The 14,349-nt window shown below is 43.4% G+C and overlaps 1 protein-coding gene across 1 annotated transcript; it reads right to left on the reverse strand.

Moving 5' to 3' along the window:
* Nucleotides 1-6,611: 6,611 nt before the first annotated feature.
* LOC141516444 (vasopressin-neurophysin 2-like) lies at nt 6,612-10,972 on the reverse strand. Its single transcript, XM_074227518.1, has 3 exons — nt 10,789-10,972; nt 8,097-8,298; nt 6,612-6,802 (listed from the first exon to the last, which is right to left on the reverse strand). The coding sequence occupies exons 1-3, from the start codon at nt 10,906-10,908 to the stop codon at nt 6,612-6,614; spliced, it is 513 nt and encodes a 170-aa protein (XP_074083619.1). The 5' UTR covers nt 10,909-10,972.
* Between the last annotated feature and the right edge of the window lie 3,377 nt (nt 10,973-14,349).

Below are 14,349 nucleotides of genomic sequence, written 5' to 3' on the forward strand. Positions count from 1 at the left end.
CCCCCTTCAACTCATCTAATTCTTTATAAAATCCCCTTCTTTAACTCTCTCCTGCCCTCCCTACTCTCCTGCCTTCCCTAGCTTCATGCACCCAAGGAAACTACAATGCTTGAGCCTCAAACCCAGAAGCAAAGGCAGAGGAGAAAGATCTCAGAGAGATGGAATTGCCAGGAAGGGCAAAAAAGCAGGGGGAAAAAGTCATTATGAGGGGAACGAGTGGAGCAGAGATAATTGGAGGAAAGATTCACAATGGACATGGAGAGGAATCGAAAACACAGAAGGAAAAAGGAGGCAGAGGTGCTGGAGGAGAAAAAAGGAAAAAGAAAAGTGAAGGAATGTAAGAAATAGAATATGGGAAAGGGATAAAAGGGACAGAGGGAAGAAATAGATGGGTACAGAGAAGCTAAAGGGAAAGGAGTAAAGCGACCCCCAGGGGTTCATGAACTAAGGGCAGACAAAGAGGGGAGAGAAATAGAAAATTCTGAGGGCGGAGATCAAAGGGACAGGATAGAGGAGGAGGAAAAACAAAGGAAAGCGACACAATGAAGACTGGTGGGGAGAGCAAAGAGGGAACCTGGAGACCGAGGGGCATATTACCACGAGAGAGGAATAAGGGACAAGGAGAGAGAGAGAACAATGAGCTAAAAGAAGGGAAGCCAAGGGTCAGGAGGGAGAAGGAGGTAGTGATAGACTGCCTGCAGCTCTAATTGAGCAGTCAGCTTTACCTTGGAGGGAAGAAGTTGAGCCTGGAACCCACAGCTTTATTTTAAACTTAAGAGCCTCCTTTATTCTCACGGAATTTAAGTTGTAAAAGGGGAAAAAAACGAATATAAATGGTTCCGGGACTCAAGGAGAGCTGCATCTTCTTTGATAGTGTTCCTTTTCTTTAAAGATGCTCAGTCCCTCTGCAAGTGGAGAATTGTGGTTAACTGACACCCATCTCTGCTGGTGATGTATAGAAACCTCTGCGTGAAACTTCCTCTCTGGTGAAACAAGTCTAATTTCCTTCTGCTCTCTTTCTCTGTCTGTCCTGGTCTGTCACTGTCAGTCTGCCTGTCTGTCTCTGTCTCTCTCACTCCATATCCATAACTTCCTCTCTCTCCAGCTCTTTTTCTGTTTCTCTCTCTCTCTCTCTTTCTCTCTCTCTCTCTCTCTCTCTCTCTCTCTCTCTCTCTCCCTGCCCCTCTCCCCCCTCTGTCAGAGAGTCCGTGTCTCTCTTTCTCTGTCTGTCATCTCTCTCTCTCTCTCTCTCTCTCTCTCTCTCTCTCTCTCTCTCTCTTTTTCTCTCTCTCCCTCTCTCCCCTTTTCTCTCTTCACAGAGGTCTCCCGATGACCTCTAATAACAAATCAAAGGTCACGTTCTAGAGAGGGAAGATCCACATTGATTGGTGGAGATCTTTTGCACAACTGATAAGATTCTCCATTTAAAGGAATGTCTGATATCCAGCTCCACCCCATCTTGAGTTGCCCCCACCCCATTCTGAGGCGAGGGCTGCTCCCTTGATGGACAGAGGCTAAAAGTAACTTTTCAAATCCTGCCTTTTGGTAGTGCAAAGTATAAGAACCCCTTTCCAAAACTCCATTTTTGGGGGTCTAATTTTCTAGCTGGACCTCCATGCATGTATGTTTTGCTCTTTCTGGAGGTCAAACTCTGGAATTCAACAATTGTCCCTTATTAATACAAAACGAGGGTTAACACATATTTAATTATTATTTTTAAGTCCAAACTCATGAAAGTCATCACCCTAGATAATTGATTTTAATAGCTCTGGTTTCAAGTTCCTATGGAGGCCATAGAGAATACAATGGCTGAGAGACTGTAAAGGGGAAGAGTTTTTTTGGGGGGGATGGCTATCCCATTTGTGCAGGCCATCTGGTCCAGCCTGCTCATCTCCAGCCTTCTTATGCTCAAGCCCCCAGTCAAGCTCAAGGATCCCCCCTGCTTTAAACAACCTGCTGCCTCCCAGAAGGAACTTGGGGGTGCTGGTCAGGGTGTAATGGAGAGAGAGAAGGAGGGTAGAGAAGGGAGAGAAGGAGGAGAAAGGGGGGGAAGAAGAGGAAGGTATAACTATAATGTAGTCCCTATATTTGTATGAACCCTAAGTTGAAGGAGCAACTGAGCCTTGACTTGGATGACCCATGCTGTGGGTTGAGTCAGAGCTGGATGGCAGTGGGAGGAAAATCATACATCTGGGGAAGGGGCCAGGTTAGGGGAGTCAGGAGACATGAGTGGGACCAAGGATAAGCAAGTCATTTAATCTCCTGCCACAGTTTCCTTTTGGTGTCCACCTCACAGGGACCTTATGAGGATAAGATGGACTAATATATCTGAAGTTCTAGGCCTTAAAGAGTTAAATACACATCAGGTATCGCGGTTATTACTGTCACTGCTGCTTCTGCAGTTGCTACTGTTACTCCTGCCACTGCTACACTGCTGCTACTACTACTACTACTACTACTACTACTACTACTACTACTGCTACTGATGCTACTACTACTGCAACACCGCCACTGCTCCTCCTGTCATTGCTACTACTAGTACTACTGCTACACTGCTGCTGCTACTACTACTACTACTACTACTACTACTACTACTACTACTACTACTACTACTATTACTACTACTACTACTACTGCAACACCGCCACTGCTCCTCCTGTCATTGCTACTACTAGAACTACTGCTACACTGCTGCTGCTACTACTACTACTACTACTACTACTACTACTACTACTACTACTATTACTACTACTACTACTACTGCTACTGCCGCTACTACTACTGCAACACCGCCACTGCTCCTCCTGTCATTGCTACTACTAGAACTACTGCTACACTGCTGCTGCTACTACTACTACTACTACTACTACTACTACTACTACTACTACTATTACTACTACTACTACTACTACTGCTACTGCTGCTACTACTACTGCAACACCGCCACTGCTCCTCCTGTCATTGCTACTACTAGTACTGCTGCTACACTGCTGCTGCTACTACTACTACTACTACTACTACTACTACTACTACTACTACTACTACTACTATTACTACTACTACTACTGCTACTGCTGCTACTACTACTGCAACACCGCCACTGCTCCTCCTGTCATTGCTACTACTAGAACTACTGCTACACTGCTGCTGCTACTACTACTACTACTACTACTACTACTACTACTATTACTACTACTACTACTACTACTGCTACTGCTGCTACTACTACTGCAACACCGCCACTGCTCCTCCTGTCATTGCTACTACTAGTACTACTGCTACACTGCTACTGCTACTGTTACTACTGCTATTGCTACCACCGCTACTAATAATAGGTGGTGCTTTGGATAGAGCACTGGCCTTAAATTTGGAAGGACAGGAGCTCAAATCTGGTCTCAGACCCTTACCACTTACTAGCTGTGTGACCTTGGGCCAGTCACTTAACTCTGGTCACCTCCAATCCAGGGCCATCTCCAGTCATCCGGATTCCTATCTGACCACCGAACCTACATGGCTCTGGAGGAGAAAGTAAGGTGACTATGCAGAGCCCTGCCCCCCAACTTGAATCCAATTCACTGGCATGTCATGGCATCACCTTCCTGATGTCATGGTTTTCTTCAAAAACAAAGGACAAACATCATCATCATCATCATTATCATTATTATTATTACTGCTACTGCCACTATTGTTGCTGCTTCTGCTACCACTACTGCTGCTGCTACTATTGCCACTACTACTGCTGCTGCACTCTGTAGATGTATAGAGTGGATAGTGGATAGTTGGATAGAGAGCTGACTTTGGAGCTCTGGATTTAAGTTATACTCTAAAATATATACCAGATGTGTGAACCCTGTGAATCCTTTAACTTTCCAATGTTCCCAGGAAACTCTCTAAAATCTGCTGCTGAAAAGGTGGCAATCTACATTGGTAGAGGAAATTTCCTCATTTGGGACCTCCCTACATCAATGAAAGCAGAAACCCAGACCTTAACCCCAATATCATTACCAGGAAACACTGAACAGGCTGTTTTAGAGAGGAAAATCCAGCTCAATTCAACAAACATGAATATCTCCTCTGTGCAGATTCCTGCCCTGGACAAAGAGAGGGTAGGAGTGGGAAGAAGATGCGAGATGTTTGGCCCATTTGAATTCATAACCCAGTGAGCAGAACAAGTCAAAAATAAAGATAATTATAAGGCACAATAATCCATAGTGCATCCAGATTATAATTGAAGATTGAGGTGGAAGCTGGAAGTTAAGGGAAGGCTTTATGGAAGTGGTAAGTTTTGAGTTTTAAATTATGGCTGGGAAAATCAGCAGATGAGGGGAGAAAGGATATTTCTAGAGGAGAAGCATTCATTCACTAGACAAACATTTATTAAGTTTTGAGTGCAGAGAACTGTCAAAAGTGCTATGGGACATACTATTTAGACAAAATCTATATCTTTTTGGAGTATAGAGCTGAGAAGGCAGGGTTCATTAGTTTGCCTTTCCTGGAGCATAAAGTATATGCAGTAATGTCAGAGAAAATTAGGCTGAAGAAGATGGGAAAACGTCAGGTTACGGAGGGCTTGAGATACCAGAGTAGAGAGAGTTTTGCTTGAGGAGAGGAGTAATAGGTCTGGATCTACACTCGAAGAGGTTTTTTGGCAATAGAGAGAAGGGTAAATTGCAGCAGAAGGGAGTGCAGGCAGAAAGCCTTAGTGAGGGTAATAGTTCAAAAGGCTGGAATGAGGACTTGTGAGGTGCTATTAGTGGGAATGGAAAGGAGGGCATAGAGGTGGAATCAGCAAGACTGGACAATTAGACATGAGACTCAAGGGATGGAGAAGAGTCAATAATATAGTCCTAGAAGTAGAAACTTAAAAGAAAGGGGGAATGATGGAGACACAGAAATAATGAAGGCAGAGGGGGAAGGTTAAAGGACAATTGCAGAAGGTGCTGTAGTCCTACAGAGAGATCAGGACTGGAGACTGAGATTTGTAAATCATCTGCAGAGACCTCATAACTAAAGTCCTGGGAGTGAATGTCATTGCCAAGGTGGAAAGTGTAGATCCTGGACCCTTGAAGAATACCATCCTTAAGATGTCAAGGTAAAGATGAAGTGGGAATAGAAGCTTGCTGGTGTTAACCTCCACAGGTCACTGACATCCTAAAGGGGAAAGATTTACTTTGCATTTGTGGAGGTCTTGGCATAACCACGAAGACCCAAAGATCCTGATTTTGCGAGGAGCCATCTTTTTGGGAGGAATCATCCCTCTTAGCATGTCCTCCTAGATATACCTCTCATAGATGTATCTGATATCCAGGTCCTTTCTAAATTGAAAACCACTCCCTTCCTTTGACAGACAAGCCAGAAGTAGTTTTTCAGATCCCACCTTCTGAGAATGAAATCATATTTTTTTTTAAAAAACAACCTAGGTGGGGCGCTAGGTGGCACAGTGGATAGAGCACTGGCCTTGAAGTCAGGAGTACCTGAGTTCAAATCCTACCGCAGACACTTAATTATTACCTAGCCATGTGGCCTTGGGCAAGCCACTTAACCCCATTGCCTTGAAAAATCTAAAAACCAACCTAGGGGCAGCTAAGTAGTGTAGGAGATAGAGCACTGACCCTAGAGTCAGGAGGACCTGAGTTCAAATTGGGCCTCAGACACTGAATAATTACTTAGTTGTGTGGCCTTGGGCAAGTCACTTAACACCATTGCCTTACCAAAAAAAAGGCAAATAAAAACCCCTTCCAACCTAATAAAACTGTATCCTTGGTGCTTTGGTTCTTTAGACAGATTTCCCATGCATGCCTTAGAAATCAGCAGGCTTAGAGAAATATTAATGAATATGGATATTAATCTAATTCTTTTTTGCTTTTTAAAAAAAATTATTTATTTAAGGCAATGGGGTTAACTGACTCTGCCCAAGGTCACACAGCTAAGCAATTATTAAGTGTGTTTTGCTCTTTCTTGAGGCCAAATTCTGGAGGTTAACATTTGTCTCTTATTAAGACAAACTCTGAAGGTTAACACATATTTAATCTAATTATTTTTAAGGCCAAAACTCACAGAGCTCCTCACTGGTTAGAGACAAGGAAGCAAACTAAGTAACTAAAGTTAAAGGAGATAAGAAGATCCAGGAGAAGAGGGCGAGGGCAACAGTTGTTGTGAGCTCAAGGGGGATGAGGGTTCAGCAAAGATGATTATATATGGCAACTAAGAGATCATGTGTGACCTGGAAGTAGAATGATAGATACCAAAAGTAAATTTCCAAGGACTGAGGAAAGTAGATGATGAAGTAGTGTCTAAGCTATTTTTTTTTCTGGAAGTTTGTCAGAGAAACAGTGGTAATAATAAAAAGCGGTTTGGAGAGCAGTTTGAAACTATGCCCATAAAACTGTGCATATCCTTGAATCCAACAATACCACTACTAGGTCTGTATCCTGAAGAAATAATAAAAAAGGGATGTTCAAAATATTTATAGAAGAACCCAGATCTCTTCCTTATCCTGCCCCACTCCTCTATGAAAAACAGAGTCAGAGAGCCCAGTGCAACTGATGATCTTTATTTGTATTTGTTGTAAAGATAGGAAGCAGGGGAGGTCATGTGGAGAGCAAGAATCATCAATAGGCAACTTCCTCCTCATGAGGTTGTGGTTGCAGCTCACTCATCTGTTGGCCAGCCAACTGTACCAGACGAAGGAGGAAGGCACTGGCTGGCCCATCCAGCTGGGTTCCATTGCTCTTCTCACTGGCCCTTGCCCTTCTTCGGCTGCCTGCCTCCTCCCGGCAGGCTGGTTCCATCATACAAGTCTCTGTGCAATTAGAAATGGGGAAGGTAAATTGGTTTAGATCCTACAATGTTCATTAATTAAGATGGCAGGATTGAAGGGAGATGGTATCTAGCAGCAATGAAACAGAGAAGGTGGTCTGAAGAAGGCCCTCCCTCACCTAAGGAAGAGTCTCTGGGCAGGGCTTACTTGCCATTTTCCTTCTGTGACTAGAACCAAGTGTCCCAGGTCTGCGCAGTGAGCCCCCTCCTGTTTGTGTTTTCTCCAGGTCCCAGAGGTTACTGGCTTACAGTGCCCTCCCCCAGTTTGAGGAGAATTCACTTATTTGGGCTTTGCATATATAGGACTTAGAGCATTTAGCCCATCCCTCTCCTCAAACTCGATAATCTTCTTCAGCTCAACATTCCACTTTTGAACTCAGGTTCTCCTGGCTCCAGGGCCAGTGTTCTATCCACTGTACCACTTAGCTGCCCCCTTCAACATTCCACTTTTGACAAACTGGTCACTATTACTCTATGGAGTCCTGTACTGGTCACCAGGAGAGATAAAAACTTCACTTAAAATAAGCCTCCAGTCCTTATGAAATGTACATCCTTATAGCACCTTCATAGATGGAACAGAAGTGAGAGGAGAGAGGAATAACACAAAAGAACAGAAAAGAACAGAAAATTGTAGTACAGAAATGAATGGAATGCCACTCTACCATAAAAAATGAAAAACATGAAGAATTCAGAGAAGCTTATAAGGATTGACATATGCAAACTGCTAAGAATGAAGAAAACATAACCAGGGAAAAATATCCATAATGACAGCAACACTGGAAATGGAAAGAACCAAAACAAACAAACAACCAAACCAAAATAAACCAAAAACCCTGAAAGTTATGTGATTATAGTGATTAAGCTTGATTCAGGAGAAGAGCTGAGAAAATGTTCTGTTTCCCTTAAATTCAGCTCCCACCCAACACTCTACTAACTCCCTTCCTATTCTGAGCTGTTGTATATACTCTGTCTCATGTACATGGCCAATTCTCTCCATTTGTCACATCATTCCTGTATAATTCCCCTCCCTCACACTCTACTCAGTTCTTTTGGGGGGTTTTGTTGTTTTTGCATTAGAATTAAGTGACTTGCCCAGGGTGTCTGAGGCCAGATTTGAACTCAGGTACTCCTGACTCCAGGGCCGATGCTATATCCACTGCACCACCTAGTTGGCCCTTCTTCACTCTGCTCAATTCTTACAGATGTTGCCTCCATATTTACTGCCTCCCTCTCCCTTTGTGCCCCACACTGCATCTTGCTCCCCAAGTCCTCATTACCATCATTGCAGCAGATCCCAGCAGCAGCACAGCGTCCTCCATTCCCGCAGGGTTTCTGTCCAGACTGGCATGGGGAGGGCAGATAGCTCTCTTCCTGGCACCTCATGCTCTCAGCAGTGCCCATGTAGCAGCCAAGCTCTTCCCCACAGCAGATACTGGGTCCAAAGCAGCGTCCTTTGCTTCCAGGACCACAGGGGAGGCACTAAGAGGAGGGGAGAAGGGAATGAGTATCAGGGGTCAAAACTCTGGTAACTCAGAAATCCAGAGTAGTTCTAATGGCAGGGAGAATGGAGCTAGAATGAGAAAATCCCTAGAAGGAGCCTTGGCTACTGCTTTGAGGACTGAAGAATAGAGATTGGAATCTAAAAATCTGCTCTGGGCTAGCAGTCAGAATTTCCCAATAGATTGCTTCCCACTCTCAACTTGGACCTTCAGGCCTTCAATTCCAGGCACATATTCTTTTTTTTTTTTTTTTTTTTTTTTTTTTTTTTGCAAGGCAAACGGGGTTAAGTGGCTTGCCCAAGGCCACACAGCTAGGTAATTAATAAGTGTCCGAGACCGGATTTGAACCCAGGTGCTCCTGACTCCAGGGCCAGTGATTTATCCACTACACCACCTAGCCGCCAGAGGCACATATTCTTAATATTGCAAGAGTGTATCTCTCTTGCCTCCCATCTGTCTTATCTGCCTCCACTACCCTATTTCTCCTTCTTGCCTTATCTTCTCTTCCTCTATTTTCCCTTTCTGCCCTCCCACGTCTATCTACTTACCTCACTCTTTCCTCTCCTTTCCCCTCCTCTCTCATCTTTCTTCTCTTCCTTTCACACTCTGTGTTCTCGGGACTCTGCCCATTAGTGCAAGTTCTATGTCTGCCCTTGTTAGCTGCTTGGTCTACCTACCTCCATTATGCTCAGGAAAGCTTGGCTTCACTTCCCAGCCTGAGATTGAACTGCACACTCTCTCTCCTGCCTCCCTCCACCCCCTCAGCCCAGGATTTTCCCACCTAAAAACAGGTTTGGGCAGGGCATAGCTTGCCTTGCTTGGTTGCTGGCCAGGGTTCTGAAGTAAATGATCTTCATATTCCAGCAAAGAAACTGATCCCTCCATTACTACGACAATTTGGAAAGAAGACCAAGGAAAGCCAGAGGTACCAAGCTGGCTGAAGGGACTGAACATGCCTACAAAATTCCAAGAGGAAATTCCAATTTGGGAAGAATAGGACAATTCCTCTGAAACTGAAGGAAGAGGTAGGTTGTAATAAGGTGAGGGATCTAACAGAAAAAGATATTCCATCCTTTTACTTAGAGCTAAAAGGTATTAGGGAAAGATAGATACCTGCATAATTCTGAGAGACTTAAAGGAAAGAATCAAAAATTTTGGGTGGAATCCTCTGAAAAATCTATTGGGAGGTCATAGACTCCCACTGTTGGACTGAGTCCCACAGATCCCCCAACAAGATCAAAGATCCCTTGAAGGATATGCTATAGAGCTTCCTTCAACTGATACTGTCTTCTCTGGAGAACTTTAAGAAGGCATTATCTCCCTTCTTTGCCCATCTGATTGACCCACACTAGAAGTCATGTTGGTACCCAGAAAGTGATTTATGGGTCCATACAAGATGAGATGGCCAAATTAGCCCCAAATTATTGAAAATACAGGGCTTTTGAGAGTCCAGATACTCCCTTCTCCCACTAGAGCTAGATTTTATAGGTAGTGACTCAAAGAACTTCTACCCTAGGAAAGAGGGTCTCTCTGATACTCCTTCTGGGCCCCAGGAACCTATTCCACTACTCTACCTTGGCATGGGACACAACAACACCCCCAAGAAATCTCTCTGTCTTCTCCTGCCTTGGTATTTCTGGCCCTTTCCTTCTTGCAATATCTCATTGTATCATGATATATCCTTCTTATTCTTTCCCTGCTTCCTTTTATCCTTCTCTGCTTTTCTCTATTGACTTCTTTCTCTCCTTGCCTCTCTGTGTTTGCCTCTGTCTCTTTCTCTATCTCTGTTTTTCTGTCTCTGTCTCCCATTTCTCTTTTGTCTTTTTTGCCTATCTCACACTATCTTTTTGCTTCTCTCTTTTTGTTCCTTTCTTTCTCTCCTTGCCAGTCATCCCTTTCTCTGCCTCATCTGCTTTTCTGTCAGTCTCATTCTTCCTCTTTTTCCTCTCTTGGTACCTTTCCTTTTCCCTGTCTGCCTCTCTATCTCCCTCTGTTTCCCATATTCTTCTCCCATATTCCCTTATTCTTTCCCTCTTTATGCTTTCTCCCTTATCTTTTTTTTTTAGGTTTTTGCAAGGCAAATGGGGTTAAGTGGCTTGCCCAAGGCCACACGGCTAGGTAATTATTAAGTTTCTGGGACCGGATTTGAACCCAGGTACTCCTGACTCCAAGGCTGGTGCTTTATCCACTACGCCACCTAGCCGCCCCCCCACTACACCACCTAGCCGCCCCCATCCCTTATCTTTTTACCTGGGGCTCCTCACTCTGAATTTCCTAGTCTCCCTCCAACTCATCCTTACCTTACTATGCACCCTTATTGTTATGGGGGTCCCCTCTAGTCCTTGCTCCCACTTTTTCAGGGCACTGCCTTCAGAATTCTTGAAAGACTGGCCAGCTCTTCCCCCTCTCACCCCCCTGTCTGTCCTGAGATACCCTCCCAGTCACAGGGCCCTGACCTGACTGACCATACCTGTCTTAGCTCTGTGTCAGACAGGCCACGCTTGCCTCCTCTTGGACAGTTCTGGAAGTAGCAGGCAGAGGTGAAAGCAAGGAGGCAGAAGAAACAGGCCGGCAGAGTTGTGTCTGGCATCTTGGCAGCTGCTCTGACTGTGGAGCTTGGACTTCACGGAGCTGTCTCTGGTTCTGGTTTCAGGGCTTTCTGCAGCTTCTTTATATACCACAGTGTCTCCCCTTTGAGACAGCCTTGACTACGCAACCTCCCCTGGCTCCCCCCCTCCCTCTTTCCTCCCCCTCTTCTTCCCCCCCCCCCACTCCTGTCCCTCCCAAGTGCCTCTCCAGGAACCCCAGGCAAGCATGCAAGCAGAGAGTTCCATCCTGATGATTCAAGGCTCAGGCTCAGAGCCTGCCTTGTGCCTGCTGGTACATGACCAGAGTTTGTGAAAGCACCTGGATACGCATGTCTTTCCAGACATCTAGGTGTGCTGATATCTGAGCTTTTGCTAGGATGGGCTGCCCATGATGCCTTTGATGGCCCAGTTCTTTGTGTCTAAGTGCATTCATGTGTCTAAGTGATATGTTGTCATTTACAACTTGTGAATTGTGACAAAAACCTGTGAATGTGCCAGGTGTGTATCCAGATCTCCCCAACACTGCATCTCTGAGGATACATTTGACAGAATTATCTCTGTTCCTGGAGCTGGCTCTCCAAGAGGGAATGGTAGGACCTGAGCTTTTTTGAGTGATTGAGGAGCTTGTCTAAGCCTTCATGATTTTGATTCTCTGCCTCAAAGGTTAAAGGGAAACCTAGAGGATAAAGTTTTCTCCTGGTCACATCAAGCCACTGAGGGGAGGAGTACTCTGGAAGAGCATTCCAGATTTCAAGAGATAATATGGGGGTAGTTGGAAAGGATCACAAACCATTGGTTGAGCTTATAGGTCATAGGAAGAAATAACTGACCCCAAAGATGGCAGCTATGTATTGCATGTCCACCCTCCTATTTCTTGGGAAGGCAATGGAAGTGGCAAACATGTCTCTATTCTAGGAGGCCAGGATGCACCACACTGCTGGAATGTGTATATGTATTCTCTTCTTAATTTGCAAAAATCATAATAAGAACCTGCTTAGCAGAGGAATAGCCCATGATCCAGTGTAGGCTTCAAAGAAACTTTTCCCCAGATCTCACTTGCACCTCTTTCCTATCCTTTTGGTTTGAGGAGAGATGATAAGGATAGAGGGTCAAACCCAGTTTCTCTGTTCCCATCCAGCCTGAGAACTGAGGTCACAGTCAAACTCCCTGTGCCTATCACTTTGGTTCTTGGACTAACCTAAACTTCTAAAAATTTTTTCTGCTTAATGGATTCTCCATCCTTTCTCTTTTCCTTGTTCCTCCAAACTTCCACATTCTTCTCTCTTCTGTTTTAATTTGACTTCATTCTCAAACCAGTTATTCCTCACCCACTCTGTGTAAAATCCTGGGTACTGAAGGAAAGAAAAAGTTTATGAAGTTTACAGTCTAGTGTTTTCAAGTGGAACATATATGCAAAATAACTCCACAAAACTCTAACCAAGAACTGTAAGGCAATACACCAAATTGGTGCAAAGTATTGTGTGTGTTTTGAGGGAGGAAAAAAGTAAAAGGGAAGAACAGGGAAAGTATCATTGAAGAGCTGGACTTTAAATGGGGAATTTTAAAGGGAAATTCAAGGGGATGCCAAAAACATATATGGCAAGAGGAAGAGATAAGAACCTTTGACAAAAACCACTGGGAAAACTTGAAAGTAATTTGATAGAAATTAGGTTTAAATCAAACATTTCAAATTTTTTATGCCTATTTGGCTTAAATACAAAAGGTCACATCATTAAAAATATTAGAGGAGTTTTTTTTTAACAGATATGAGGTATTCAGAGAAATTTAGGGATATTTACAAGAATGGATGTGGAGTCAAATAAGGGAAGCTAAAGGGACATGATATACAATAACAACAATGATGTAAATGAAATGATCTCTTAAAGGAAACTGGATTCAGAAGAAGACTTGAACAGAGTCCTGAAAGAAACCAGGAGATTGTTATTAAGCAAAAACCAGAAGAGAGACAAGAGCATTCCAGAATGTTAAATTTTTTTTTTAAAAGGAAGAGTACATCAGGCATCTGGCACAGCTAGTGCAAAGACCAAGAGATGGGAAATGTAATGGCATGTATCAGGAAGAGAAAGCAGGGCAGTTTGACTGGACTGCAGAGTATGTGGAGAAGAGTAATATGTAATAAGGTGAGAAAGGTAGGAGGGAGCCACATTTTAAAAGTTTAAATCTACAAACACAGGAGTTCTAAAAGTACTAGGCACCCATGGTTTATTGCATAGAGGGATGACATGCTGAGATATGCATTTTAGAAATAACACTTCGGTAACTTTGGTCAGGGAGATATTCAAGGCAAGGAAAACAATTAGGAAGATTATCTGAATGGTTCACATGATATGTGATGATTGGTCATGTGAGCATAGATAGAAATAAGATTTGGAAGCTTATTGGATATGTGTAGTGAGAACTAGAGTCAAGCTTGCCAACTTAGAAAAATGAAAGGATGGTATTGCCCTTATATAATTGTAAAATTCAGTAAAGTGTAGGGTTTGGAGCAAAAAAGAGAGAGAGAGAGAAATGAATTCTGTTTTGGATCTGCTGAGTTTGAGATATCTATGAGACATTCAGTTAAAAATTTGTAGATAGGGGCAACTAAGTGGCATAGTAGATAGAGCTCTGGCCTTGAAGTCAGGAGGGTCTGAGTTCAAATCCGACTCAGACACTTAATAATTACCTGTGTGACCTTGGGCAAGTCATTTAACCCCATTGCCTTACAAAAACAAAAAAAAAATTTAAATAAAATAAAAATGTATGGCTAGTGATGAGTGGTTAGAGGTTAAAAGAAAGTTTGGGACTGGATATCGAGGTCTAGAAGTCATTAGCATAGATGAGAAGTGAAGATAAAAGAGATGATACAGTGCTAAAGATAGGAGAAACAAGGGGAAAGAGTCCAAGATAAAACCTTTAGGGCATATCTTCAATTAGGAAGCCTGGAATGGATAATGAGCTAGTAAAGGAGCCTGAGTCTGGGAAGGGGCAGTTAAACATGTAAGAAGACTACCATAGCAAAGAAGCTTTACAAGAAACAAAAAAAGGAAAAGGAATTCTGATGATGGGAACAGTCAAGAGTGTCAAACCATGCTGAGAATTTCAGAAGAATCCTGAATGAGTTTTTTAAAAAAAAATCATTTGGCTGTTGGGAGGGCATTTGGCAACCTTGGAGAGAGCAGTTCAGTTGAGAGATCAGAAACCAGATTACCAGGGACTGAAAAGTGAAAGGAAAGAAAGCTGAAGCATGAGTTTCCCCAATTGATTTTTGGAACGTATAAAAAGTAAGCAGGAGATATTGGACAATAGCTTGAGGGAGTGGTAAAAGTTTCTTAAGGAGGGGGCATTTCTTTGTAGTCAGTGGTGTAAGAGCCAATAGGCAGATGATAGAGTGTGGAAATTAGAAAAAATGTTTTGACAGTAGGAGACTGAATGAAAGGTTG

Source organism: Macrotis lagotis, chromosome 3 (assembly GCF_037893015.1).
Source record: "Macrotis lagotis isolate mMagLag1 chromosome 3, bilby.v1.9.chrom.fasta, whole genome shotgun sequence".
Classification (NCBI taxonomy): Eukaryota; Metazoa; Chordata; class Mammalia; order Peramelemorphia; family Peramelidae; genus Macrotis; species Macrotis lagotis.